The 15,325-nt window shown below is 28.4% G+C and overlaps 1 protein-coding gene across 2 annotated transcripts; it reads right to left on the reverse strand.

Annotated features, from left to right (window-relative positions):
• Positions 1–4,694: 4,694 nt before the first annotated feature.
• Positions 4,695–11,845, reverse strand: LOC114132998 (PPP2R1A-PPP2R2A-interacting phosphatase regulator 1). 2 transcript variants are annotated; one of them, XM_027998612.2, is made up of 6 exons: positions 10,269–11,845; positions 9,837–9,927; positions 9,170–9,328; positions 8,174–8,373; positions 7,422–7,541; positions 4,695–6,526 (listed from the first exon to the last, which is right to left on the reverse strand). In XM_027998612.2, the coding sequence occupies exons 1-6, from the start codon at positions 10,400–10,402 to the stop codon at positions 6,361–6,363; spliced, it is 870 nt and encodes a 289-aa protein (XP_027854413.2). In that variant the 5' UTR covers positions 10,403–11,845; the 3' UTR covers positions 4,695–6,360. The 2 variants fall into 2 exon arrangements, with proteins under 2 accessions (XP_027854413.2, XP_027854412.2); XM_027998611.2 differs by having other exon boundaries at positions 7,422–7,553; positions 10,269–11,844.
• Positions 11,846–15,325: the final 3,480 nt, after the last annotated feature.

Raw genomic sequence — 15,325 nt, forward strand, 5'->3', positions numbered from 1 at the left:
AATAGCCTCTGAAATTATAATATTGACTTTGTGTAATATCAAGACTAAAAACTATGAACAATAAGTCGACATACGGAGTGTGCTCACGAGAATATAGGAGAAAAAAGCCCCTTAGCAACGAACACTAAACATTCAATGATTATTCTTCAATTCATATTATAATTACTAATATTTATTTAAAAATGAATAATAATAACACATACATAGTATTATTATTTACACGAGTTCTTAATTATATTTCTATTATATTACTCGATGCCTAATCCCTTCAACTTTCGTCTTTCAAGTTAAAAAACTTGTGGTGGGATTATGGGGAGTTCTCAATTATTAATTAACAATATTAATTTTACTATAGAAAACAAATAAAGCAAAATGTTATATACGTTTTATGAATATATAGTCGCACAATAAAATAAGTACCTAATATTGAATTTTTTTATATTTTCTAGAAAAAATATAATCTATATTGCAGATATAATAAGTGTATGTTGTTTAGAATAAAAAAACACGAAAACTGTAGGTATACTTTTCGGTTATCGTTAGGTATATTTTACTTTATTTTTTCCCCTTTTGTTTATTTTAATAAACTTGGAAGGCTACCTGGAAGTGTGAGACTACAAGGGATGATAGGTTTTTAATGAGTGGATAGTTATAGGAAGAAAGACGGTTATGAAATCTTCTATAAAAATATTTAGCTTATTCGTGAATTGTTTTTAAGATACAATCCATATTCCGTGTGAAGAGTATGATTAAATATATATTATGGAAACACATTTACTAATTTTCTTACAGCAATATTCTGAAAGTATTGAATTTTATTAAAATTGAATATTTTAGCATTTCCCCATTGCTAAAAAAAAAGTATTCGTTTTATCGTTCTTATAAAATAATGTAATAATACAATGAGTACCTACCTATTAGTAAAATTGAATTCAATAGGTAGCATTGTTTTCTAATGATGTGGTTTAGTGCCATCAAGAAACCTACCTATTAGGTATACTAATTTTATTATTTTTAACGGATTTTTTTTTTCCAAAAACCATTAGAACTGAGACTAAAAGATTAACCATATTATTAACATCAAAACAATGAAATATTTTTGTTTTGGAGAACTTAATCGTCCGACTATAGGGTAGGTATTTAGTATTTATGCTATGGACAAGACTAATAAATGTGCTTACAAATAAATCTAAATTCCGAATCGAATAAAAGTCACACATTAAGTACATCATCCATCACTGTCGCTGTGTTGGTGTTAATATATCCCTGGTTTTCTTTATACTTAGGTGATAGAGCATAGGCATATCGTATACACGATACACCAGCAGTGTAATGATACCATCGCCTTGGTGGCATTTAAACATTTTAAAGGTAAAACAATCTTTTTTCGTTTTGATTTACGTACTTCAGAAGAAAATTGCAAAAAAAAAATAAATGTTTCAATAAGCAAAAAATACTTAGGATGTAGTTCGTTAAATGGAAGTTTCATTGTATTAGAAATAACAATACTTTTCATTGTATTTTATTTAAAAAATAAAAAACTAAATTTATAGCAATCTGTTTTTTTTTGCGCGCGTGTGTTTGTGTGTGTGTGTGTTCAATGATCTACCTATATATAAATATATATTATTTATCAAAACATTTATATAGAAGAATAAAATATAATTAAAATTTTTCAAGATTGTAATATGCAAATTGCATATTATTTAAAATTACTGAAAAGTATTTTTAGTGTTTATGCATAATATTGTGTGATTAAATTGAAATCTGATATTTTTAACATTATATTATTATGATAATATTTCAAATAAATTAATTTTTTCAAACAAATGATTTGATTAAGTATTGTTTTATTAATACTGTTATTGATTTTAATTTAATAAAGAAAGTTATATTATGTAGTATAATATTCTGGAATATTTTTACTTAAAAATTAGCTTAAATTAGAACAGTTTTTTAAAAAAAATTCATTTTAAGCAAAATTGCAATATACCTTTTATAAATGGAATAAAATAAATACAAGATTAAAATCTCTTATAATATAATACAATATGTATGTGTAATTTATTACTTTACTTAAAATACACTTTATAATAATATGACATGTCGGTTATTTTGTTTTTGTTTTTGAGTTTTGAGGATTTCTAATAAAATGTCTGTAACAAATCAGTAGAGTAGAACAGGTACTATGATAGATTTATTAAGAATTTAATTTATACAAAAAATCTTAATTGAATATAATATCCAACCAAGACATTAACAAATAACAATTCTTTATGTATTCGTGTAACTTAGATAAGCTCCTTAGTAGGTCCTGGAGTCCCTAGAAATATATTTTAAATTCTTACTTACATTCTCAATATTATCTTAAACTATGGAAATTGTTAATATTTTGTAGCCCTTGGTGAAGATGTTTTAAAATTCTGTTCTGAAAAAAGGTGCATTATAAAATCTGATGACAACTTACATAAAATGTAAATTGATAATTATTTAATGGTTTTTACAGGTATTCAGACATATAATTAGTTTAATATATTCAATTATATTGCTAGATATATAGTCAAAAACACAAAAAATGTCATAAAAAAAAAAATTATGTTTTTTCAATAATATAAATCTATGACTATAAAGTGATCAAACAAATCATTTAAAATATACATCTTTTGTAAATAAAAAAAAAATTGAAAATTGTTTCATTAACACATGCCTATATCAACTCTTATTTAAAGAGCTTAAAACAAAATTTCAAAGCTATGAAACAAAACATTGTAAAATTAGCAAAATATTATGTATTGAATAAAAGTACTTTGTTTTCCTCAATTCATATCCCATTAATGCCAATATTGGTTCTCCATGCCATAACTCATACATATTGCCTCTTCACCACTCAAAGGTATGTTTATCAAGATGTCATTATACCAAAATATTTTGTTTAGACAATTCATCGTCAAGTCAAAAATTAAAAAAAAAATTTATCTAACATATTATATAAAACTGCTCATTCAGTAAGTAATGTAAGTAATTGTAAGTATTATTAATGTAAATAAAACTATTTGTATTTTTAATTATATGGTGTATACTTTGAATGTTATTTGTATATTATAACGAATAATGATGTTATTAAAGTAATATTTAAATTAATTTAATATATTTTTTTTATTATTATATATTTGTTTTAATAAAAAAAAAAATAATTTAAAGTATCGATACATGATAAATATTGTTATTAAGCATTATAGTTGCTTGCAGTGATTAGATAGGTTAGGCAGGGGATCATTTTTAGTTCGCAGAAATGTTAGTGCAGTGCATGCTCAGCAAATTTTATTTCTCGAATAATATTTAAATATATTTAACAGGTATATTATACTTAGGTGTATAAGTAAATTTAATAAACTTAACATTTAAACACTACAAAAAAAATATATATCTATAAAAGTACTTCATATAGTTATAATTGTATAATACTAAAATATATAAAATCAATTGTTGAAAGAGTATGAATGATGAAATAAATCAACAAAATAGTCACCTACCTATTTTCATAACATTAAGCCACTGGTCAAGTTAAAAGAAAGTTTACTGAATTCTATAACAGTCGGTGATTGTTACTTATCCTTAAGATGGTAACTGATCATAGATATTTGTTATTTAATAAGAATAAAAGATACATTTATCATTAGATTTGTGGTTAACACAAATAAAAATGAATTTTACTTTTATAATACATAAAAAAAAAACAGCAATTCAAAATAACATGATAGTAAATTTAAGACGACCATAATATATATGTTGTTATGTAAACACCCACCTCCCCCCCCAAAAAATATATATATATAGGGTTGAAGCAATTAGTAAATATAGGTTTGAAAACGTTACACCTAAATGAATAAAACAATTAAAACTAATATAATAACCATGCTAAAAATTGAAATACATAAAAACAGAAAGAAACTAATAACTGATATAGATACCATTACTTAATAATTAATTTTACAAAATACAATGAAAATGTTATACAACAATCACCATAAAACAAAAGTAATGAAAGCTATGTAGAAAGACCTCTATTTACCTCTATTTTAAAGTGGTAACTATTTTCAGAAATAGATTACTTGAAGATGACTATATATAGAGAATATAAAATTGCATTGACTTATATTTTTTCAAGCAGCATAAAACTATTCACTGTTGAAATTCCCAAATTTGATTATGTTAATGGTCTTTATTCTTATCACATCAACTGCCTTTGAATTACCATAATTTAAATAACATATCTTTTATTTTTATACTATCAGTGACAGGAGTTTATTTAATATATGTTACAGTAATTAGTAGGGTGTGTATATTCACATTTTCTTTCTAATAAAATTCAGACATTTTGATTTTTTAATGTTGCTAATTAGTTGCCAATATGCCTATATGATCTACCCATGGAAAATCTTTCAACTTAAATACATATTTAATAGAACAATGTATTACATTAATTACAAGCTATCTGACTTAAAGAAAAAGAGTTTAAAAAAATATTGTATGGTATGAAATCGTACAATAATTAAAAAAAAAATATTAAAATCAACACTTATTTTATTCATAATAGAATCTTTTTTCTTACTGTAGAAAAGGTGTTGTCTAACTTATAAATTTTATCATAGACTACAAAACAGTATGACAATTTTGTTTGTAATAAGGCATGAGAAAATAATAAATTAATATATTCAATTTTTTATCTGCGTTTACATACAAATATATTATACATAAAAAATTTCAAAAATATACTAACTACATAGTTTAACCTTACATTGAACACTGTAGAATGCAGATTGTACATGTTTAATACAATGCACAAAAGACATGATTGTAGTACTATAGGTTTCACATAAACAAACATAATAACTAAAGAGTAAGGAACACAATTAAGTATTGTTTTGGATTACTGTTTGTAATATGTATAATATATATATTATAGGGTAAAACTGACCTCTGCTATAGCATTCCAAGATAGGACTGCTTATAACTATCATAATTACCATAAATATTTTTGAAGGCATATACTAGTATGCCTTCATACGTATAATAACATAGTATGTTTCATTTAACTCTAACTAGCAACATAGTATGATTTTTTTTTTTTAATTTATTAATTTTTGTTTTAAATTTAATAGTCAGTACTTGCATTTTTAGAGTTTTAATGATTTTTCATAACCAAAATACATATTAAAGATCAAACACAAATATACAATATCAATTTTAATACGGTATTTCAGTCTTGCTTTAACAATTAATATTTTTTCGTTATAAAAAAAACATTAGAAAACAAAAAAGATAATATACCAATTAAAAGTAAAAAAAAATATCTTTTTTAAATACTTAACTTAGCATATTTTTAGGATATGATTAATCCAGCTATAATAACAATAGAGGCAGTTTTAAAAAGTAAAAACTAAACATTATATATCAGTTAGATTTCAACAAAATTTCAAATTTACATGAGTAGAATAATGTATGTAACTTTGTTAAAATCAACTTTATTTACATGATATCTTTATACATTGGACTAGTCAACAAAAAGTTTTAATAACAGTATTTCATCTATAGATGTTTGTAACATAAAATCATGAGTTTTATAATGATTAATTTAGCATATTTTTGAATATGATTAACCCCAGCTATAATAATGACAGTTTAAAATGTAAAAAAAAAAAAAAATAATAATAATAATAAAAATAAAAACTAAAAAATATATATTAGTTAGATTTTAACAAAACCACAAATTTACATGAGTAGCATAATGTAATTTTGCTAAAATCAACATTAATTACATGATATCTTTATACATTGGACTAGTCAACAAAAATTGTAATAACAATATTTCAACATGTATGTTTGTAACATAAAATCATGATTTTTATATAACTTAGCATATTTTAGGATATGATTAACCAAGCCATAATAATGAATAATAATATATGATAGAGGTAGTTTTAAAAATACAAAATAAAATATTAAAAAATTAAAATTTTAGCATTGTATATTAATTTGATTTCAACAAAATTCTAAATTGACACCCATAGAATAATGCAATTTTGTTAAAATCATTATTAAATGCTAATTTATGTACACGGGACTAGTCAAAAACAATTTTTAATAACAATATTATTTTAAATTGGTTTAGACTTATTTTGTAAAATTGAGTCATGATAATAATAATAATTTTAATTATAATAATAATAGTAATGATAGTAATAATAAAAATAATAATAAAAATAATAATAGTAATAATTGTTACTGAAATAATAATAACAAAAATTATAATAACCAACAGTAAAATGTGAAAATATAATTTTTGCAAAAATATTGTAGTTATTGGGAATTACTTTTTGATTCATCCATTAGAGATTGCAATGGTCTAAAGGAAAACGAATGGTTACTGTTTGAAGAATCACCACTACTACTACAAATGGAATCTGTAACTAAAGTAGCATTCATTGTTGTAGGAACAATACCGGTCACTTGCATTGGTTCAGGCCTAAAATATAATAAAAACCATATTTAATAAACAATCAACAGTTAATAATGATTGGGATAACGATTAACATGCTAAAGTAATAAGTGCCGACAATAAATACATTTATTTATCTAATATATTTTATTAGATAAATTAGGCTTTCTATTTGGCATCACTTTTACAAATAACCAATATATTACTTAGGAATTCTATTAAATAATAAAGGCTGTTATCATTTGATGAAATGAGTAAAGTACTAATTAAATAATTGAAAATTAAATTATAATATAAAAAAGTAAGAAAAAAACAGTATTAGCATTATTAAGATCAAATATTTTACCAGATCACAATAATCAACATTAAAACTTTAAAATAATATTATGTATACTGTACAGAACCTAATCGCAACACAGTGTATTTTATATTTTTATTTACAGTAATAATATAATAAGAATAAACAAAGAGGAAAAAATTGCTTTACATTTAATGATAGTCCATTGCATTGATTGTGCAATAATAATAGTTTGATCACATATTAAATAAAACCAGATGGTGCACTTTTGAAAATAGTAAATAAATGTTTGTATTTTTAAAATCAGCGTGGTTAAGAAGGAATAATTAAATTTATTATGTTTCAGTTTATTGGAAGTATTATTAATATATGTTATCAAATACTTCTCATTTTATTATGTTTTGTACATTAGGTCCATACAGTATTGTTGTAAATAGTATCAACAATATGTATGTAACTTTTTTTAGCTCTACTGTAATACACGTTAATCAATCAAAACTCATTATTTGGAAATTTATTGTTTTATCATAAAGATCACTATCTGGTTTTATCGAAATGTATTTTATATTCTGATGCAAAATTGTTTAGTTAGTAAATAAGAAGAATAAAAATGACATGACAAACCTATTATTGGTAATCAGTAATCCCCATTTCTTTGGAATTGGTTCATATTCATCCATATCACATTTCCTTTTAACAGGTCCTAAACTGCTAGGGCGCATTGAAATTGGACTCAAGCTTCGTCTAAAACATAAACTATGTAAAGAATTATCAAATCTAAAATTTGTTAGTAAATTAATATATTATGCATAAAATTTTGTTAGTATTCATTATTTACATTATTTATAAACTAAAGCAACTATAGACATAAGCTATATTAATTTTTCAACAGATATATTTTTGGGACAAATATAACTTTTTTTACTGACCAATTATGCATAACCAATTTCACTTAACACTATTATTGAAATCAATAACTATAATAATTGAATACCCATTATTCTTGGCAACAATCTAAACATTGATTTAAAATCTACTTGTGGCCAAGAATTAGTTCAGTTTATGGTTTATACCCCAAAACATATCTATAGTTCTTTAATTTCCCCTGTTTAATTTATGATGACTCTTGTTGTATAACAATTCCTTACATATTGTATTAAGCATTATGGTTCAGGTCAAATCTATATATGTGTTATGTGTACAAAATTGTAAACAATTTTAACAATATTTTAAAAATTATAGTTAATATAAATGATAAAGATACAACACTTTTATTAGTTTATTTTAAGCACCTGATTAAATCTAAATGATAACTTGGGTGACAATATTATAACTTATAATACTAAGTTTAAAATAAATATTTTAGAGATAATTACCCCGATGTGAAGGTTTTACGAGTAGGACTAGGTGATAAATTAGGTTTAAAAAGTGATGGTGAAACACAGTGTCTCAATGATCTGGTTGGCGATGGTGATGATGGAGCAGAAGTCATTGAAAAATTTAAATGCAGTGGATCATACATATTAGATCTACCATACATTCCGCCAGGCTGTTTACCAAATTGTCCTTCATCTGGCTATAAAAATCAAAATATTTTACATGAGCAACACAATTTTTAGTTATTTCAATTAAGTATAAAAGTTTTTAAAGTAAAATAATTTTAAATAAAAATATTAACTGATGTTTTTGGGTATACTAGCTATTTTTAAAAATAATTCATATCTCAAGTAACAAAATACAAACATAATGTAGGTAAGTATAAGATCTTTTTAATAGATATTAATTGGTTGCTAAACGTTTTCATTAATACAAGGATAAACATCATGCATTTACTGAGCATAATCAAAAGATAATTTTTTATTAAGAGAATGTCAGCGCAATATTTATTTTCTCTCTCAGTTCCACACGCAACATAGATAAAACTCTTTTACCTATGATCGTTTTTTTGTGATTTATGAGTAATTTTAGAGTAAAATCACCTGTTACAAAAACTATAGAGGATAATATTTTGAGGGTATGGCATATATTGGTTTTATACTTTATTGTTATTTGATTTTGTATTCAACTATCAAAATAATAAAGAAAATGTTGTTTAGATTGTTTTGAGACAATATTTAGACAAATTGTTATGTCATATCCTCAAAAATATGGTTTTTGTAATATGTGATTTTACTTTAAAATTACTCAAAAACATAAAAAAAATTATTCTGCATAAATATGTTTTATCTTTGTTGTGTATGGGTCTAAGATGGTATACAGTGCATCTCTGACATCCTGATAAAAGAACCACATTGAAAATAAACACAAATCATAATATAGTACTATCAAATCATATAATAAATATGTTAGTATGAATTTATAAATTAGATTACTTTTGTTGGTGAATCAATCATGATAGATAAATCTTCCCACGATTGTGATATTTGCATAGCAGAATGTATTTCTCTTTCATGGGCCACTTCTCTATTAATCAAATCAACAGTTTCTTCTTGTCGCAGTTGATTAACTCTATGAACCAATTTTGGTGAAGTCTGAAATAAAATTATTTACCTATTTTATTAATATTTTACTATTTTTCCATACCTAGCTTAAAATTAAATGTGATTAACACACAATTCCATTAAATACAAATTTTATATTGTATTGGTATATTGTAAAAAAAAAGGTGATTTTATAAGAGAATATTTTCATTTTAAACCCATAAACATAGACTAGTAAATGTATTACAAGTTATAACATTTATAACTTAATAAAGACCATACTCAAATCAAAAATGGGTAACTTAAATCTTAATATACACAAATCATTTTCCAGATTACTTAAAAATGATATCGAGTTTTAGATCAATATTATTTAATTAAGCTAAAAAGTAAAAACTAGTGTTCTTCCTCAAAAGAAATTAATTTTGTAAATGATTGTTATGTTTAAAATATATTTAAAAAAACATTTACTGAAATGGTTTAACTTAAAGATTGCCTGATAAGTTATAGACAAAGATGAGTGCATATTATATTGACTGAGGAACCATTAGTGACTTACATTTGGCATTACATTATGAGGACTTCCACTTGTGCTAAATCTACGGAAGCGTGGTTGTACATTTCGTAAAAATACGTTACACGTATTTTCTCTGAAACAAAATAGAATCCAATTTAGTATAATTGTTACACGAACATTGTTTTGCATTATGTTTATAGCATAAATTCAAATAATATGTAATGGTTTTCTATTTATTGAAATGATTTATACACGGCTATTTATTTAATGCACCTGGTGTTAGTTGGACTAAAATCATATTATTGTTCCAAACCCAAACCAGGATTAAAATTGTAAACGATCTTACTCAGTTAATGACGGTATAGGTGCTGAAAATATTTACGGAAACACAATAAATTAGGGCAAATAATAAAAGAGTAAAAATACATTGACAACGATTAGAACTGTCGCCCGTGTATATAGTGTAGCACCTACCTAGACAGAGTAGTGCACGGCGATCCGGCTATGGTAGCATTCATATCGTTGATCATCGGCGCACTGTTGGATCTCTTGAGACCCGACGGGCAGTCTACGTCCATTTTGACAATAGGACCGTCTTTGACAGACATCTCAAAAGCGAATCGGTACCGGGGAACTGACAGGTGACGGGGTTTGGCACCACTACTAGACGGTTACGTTTGGACTAGGAACTCTAGCACATGGTCTCGCGCCAACGAGTCAGTCGAGGGGCGATACCGTCGGATCGTCGGCGTCCGACGTAGAGTCGGAAGAGTAAAGCGTGTAACCTTCCGACGTGGTGTCGGTCTCCGACAATTCGTCGGTCTGGGTCGAGTCTTCGGACGTCGGACGACGCCGCCTCCTCGTGATCGGAGGAAGTTCTTCGACGGGTGCCTCGGTTTGGACGGAACGGGCGGCCAACTCCAATTGGCGCTCGTTCTCCAAGTGTCTGGCAAGCGCGACCACGCCGTACGCCGCTACTGCTGCGAAGACGGCGACGCCGACGACGACGACGACGCGAGAGACGAGCGCGTGGGTCGATGGCGACCGGCGAAACCGGAGTGTGAGGAACAGGACGAGAGAGAGTGTCATATATTACGAGTTATTATTATTATTATTATTATTGTTGTAATGGTGAAAATACATGTATTATGTGTTATGTAACAACGACGCACCGATAATGAACTATAACGACGATACACAATTAACGACAATAATTATTAATCATGTGCGCAATAAGTGTTGTTGGTCGTAAACTGTATTATGAGGGCACACGCACGCACGCGGACGACAATTATTATTACTGTAAATTACCGCGAACGGAGGAGCCTGCAGATCACGACACACACACACACGCGCGCGCACACCACGAGCGAGCGGACGGACGGGCTCCGTCCGTCGGAGCGAGGAGAAATCGAAGGGGAAAAAAAAAAATTCGACGGCGAGAAAAAAACGAAAAAACTACTACGCTACACCACTAAAAACTCGCGCGCGGTCGTGTTCGCTGAGCGGGCGGCGTGTGTCGGTCGACCGGCGGCGTGCGGGCGGGCGGACGGGCTGCTGCTCTGTGTCGCTGGTGCGGCGGCGGCGGCTGCTGCTGTCGGAAGAAAACGGTCGTCGGCGACGAGCGGAGCGCGCGAACGTGAATAATAACAACAATAATCGGAATAATTAGCGAAAAAAGGAATAACAAATTAAACGGAGGAACACGGCCCGGTCGGTCGGTGCGCGCGAGAGTGGGAGAGCAGGACACGAGGGACGGCGGAGAGATCGACGGCGAGCGAGCGAGCGAAGAAGGAGAAACAACACGACCGATTCTTGTTAGGATTTATTATTATTATTATTATCGTGCTATCTACACCACATTTCTGACCGAGGAAAAATAAAAAAAAAACATGTGTCGCGCGAACGGTTCAAAACACAACAACACCACCGCTGCTGCACACCGACACCGCCGTACGGGGGCCGTACAGTTGTATGAGCGTTTTGCGAACGGTGCGCCTGCGCGCGACTCTCCCGGCGACGACGTTTGTTGTTGCGTTCGGCGGCGCGTGTTTTTCACACCGAGCGCACAGCTGCTGCCGACGGCCGGCCGAGACGGGACGCGGTGCGCGTGCGCGCGACCGGGCCGGGCCTTATCAACGAGCACGTTCCGACGTTCGCGTTTGCACAAAACACGACCGCCGCCGCGTCGGACAGACGCAGAGCGGAGCACACAGCGCCGCCGGATGGATGGTTTTTTTTTCTTTTTTCTTTTTTTTGCTCGTGATTTCTACCTCCACGTCCGCCGCCGGCTGTCGTCACGACGATGCGGGTTCGAATCCCCCCCCGGCCGCCGCCGCCGACATCGTCAAATTTATTTCTTTGCGCGTTCGAGGGGCCCGCCGGGGAACGCGCGAACCGTCTCTCTACATATTATTATGTGATTTTTACAATTGATCACATTTCACGAGCGTGTTATATCGCTGTCGTCGTTATTAATATATTTTACTCTCAACGCTCCCTACTCTCCCCTGTGAGGGACACGCGGCGGACGCTCACGAGTCGCTCGACTCGAGCTGCTGATCGTTCGTTTTTTTTTTTTTTTTTTTATTAAAAAGAACAATATTACAATATTAATGAAATATTTACTGCGGTTTGACTAGACTATTCATCCGTCTTCAGTCTGTATCCGTTGCTCGCGTTAAAATTTGACGAATTCGAAAAACAAAAAAGTTCTCACGTAATACCTACAATCTAATTGTACCTACATTATATAAAAGACGTGATAATTATTTGTACGCTGCAGAAGGTTGGGAGAGGTACGACGAGACAAAAGTAAAAGTAACAATAACAAATTAGGCATATTGCCGTACCGGTATACATAAATTAATAATAATTAAACGTAATAGTATAATATAATACCATCGGGTACATATTATTACTGTTTAAAAAATGTACGTATACTATAATGATAATACGTAGTTAACTATATTCGACGATGGACAATAGAGGTCCCTGCACGGGCTATACATTCGAATACTTTAACCACGTCCTATATAGATTATAGTCTATAGCAGGGGTCGACAAATAATTGCTATTGGAATCCGGATGATAAAAATAATAAATAAATGAGGCCCAGACAAAAATATTTTTTTGTCAAATCTTATAATAAAACTAAACAATTTAATTGAGATAATTTGATGGTTCTGATTTCTACCTTTCGTGGTCCTCATTTGTACACCGTAATGTTGTTTTAGTTGGTGACCGTTGGTCTATATTCTTAGTAATAAATAATAATGTACATCAATAAAAATTCCAATATTTTATTTTTTGTGCAGTTTTTGTCGAGGCCAATGGAAAAAAAATAAGTTATAAATTCTAGAGCACATAAATAAATAATAATAATATATAAATATAATTATATAAATCTACAATCTATATACGTAATTCAATGCATGTTTTATGTCATTGTGATTTGTGATCGAACAAAATAATGACTATGCCCATGTGTGCTTAAACCGAATAAACGGAAAAGAAAAATACTTATCAATACAATTAATATCAGTCTTTTCACTAACTGAAAATTGAAATAATACGTGTTTAATTACAAGTATCTGTAAAATAATACTCTATAGTCTATCATACCCAATAGGTAATAAATAATAACGATAAAGATTTCAGCCTATGTACTAAGTGCAAGTATGTTGTATTATATATTTATACCAATGTATGTATAAAAGTTTATACCGATTATATTATTATAAATTACAATTTATAATGTACGATAATGCTATACTTATGGTTTTACATTTAGAATGTTCAGTATTAAATATTTTAACAATGACAAAGATCTCAGAATTAAAAAATAAAAAATATGAAAAAAAAATGAATAAATAACTTTTTAAGAATAAATGCAGTTAGGTTAAGGTGTATAACTATTATATAAATTATAATAATACAAGGTGAAAAAAGTGGGTTCTAAGTACATAGTATTTAAAAGAAAAAATTTTAAATTTATTTTATAATATTCTAAATTTGCATAAATAAATAATTATTTTCCCTATTACGTCAAAACAAATAGTTTTTAAAAATTCCTTATTTTTAACTCGAGGAAAGATCTATGATCTAGAGTAGTCCATACCTAATATTGTGCCGAAGAAGGCGGTTTTTCTGTCAATTTTTCACCATAATAGACCTACCACAAAAACAACGCATCACGATTCGTGAAAAGTTAGTCTCTGATAAATGGCGATTATTTGTTTTTCCGTCAATTGCAAAGCAGCTACCTACTGCAGCTGGCAAATTGACACACATGTAAATATGTAATATGTATATAATAATACACATACTTTATATTACGATATTTTATAAACGTTGACGAAACGTTTTACATATCATTATCATGGATATACGATTTAACCGATTTAGGTAAACGGTAAACCTATACAGTTTATACACAGCCATACACGCCCATACATATAATGTATTTTGTTTTTAAATAGGTATAGCTACTTATTAGTTATTTTTACATGATTATTATTGAGCTTAAAAAAGTAATGACATTATAGACAACCCAAATTGACTGTTTTCTTGGTACAGCCAATCGGAATAAGATATCTCGGAGATCGTTTCGGTCAGCAAATTTCTCAGAATACCGTTACCAATAGGCTATAGACCATAGCTATTTTCGATGATTATTTAAAATAGTTAAGCCGTTTAAATCATGTTTACCGATCGTCAGCTAAATATTCTAAACAGTCTAAACACAGTTACTATGTGAATAGTGATAAAACATAATGTAATCCATATGACCATATATCTACAAGCTGATGTTATATATTAATATATTATAGGTTTTCATGATGCATATTCAATAATATTTAGGTTTGTAGTATAATTTTAAATATTATAGCTAAAAATTAGTCTATATATATTTTTTAAAATATATTTTATAGGTATGATAGAAATAATAGTAGACATACCTATACATAATAGCTGAATACTTCAAAACTGTGATCAATAAAGTTTAATTATTATTTAGTTTATAAACTACAAAAAAAAAAATCATTATTTTTATTTAAATTATTTAAGTTTTTCATAATTATATTATAAGCTCTTAAAAAACAAAATATGACTATATTGTAAATATTTTAAGTTGAGAATCCTCATTTTCTAGTTTAAAAATTAATATCTATATAGAAAAAAGATAGCGTTAACGTTTAACTTTGATAATAAGTCAACTTACTGAACGCGAATTTGCTATGTTGTATGTAGTTTATATACTTACATATAAACTAATATATAATAATACATATTATATTATATATATATAATGTAATATATGTTTGTAAGACGGAGACAGTATATACATATAATTCTCTCTATATATGTGATTATTATGGTTAATTCTATTTTGAATTTAATATAGTACCTACGTAATAAATACAGTATATTATATAATAGGTAAAAATGTAATATTTATTATTTATTTAATTAGTGGCGCCAATCACTATTAATAATAATAGGTGCACAGGGGTAAAGTTTTATTTTTT

Source organism: Aphis gossypii, chromosome X (genome assembly GCF_020184175.1).
Source record: "Aphis gossypii isolate Hap1 chromosome X, ASM2018417v2, whole genome shotgun sequence".
Taxonomy (NCBI): Eukaryota; Metazoa; Arthropoda; class Insecta; order Hemiptera; family Aphididae; genus Aphis; species Aphis gossypii.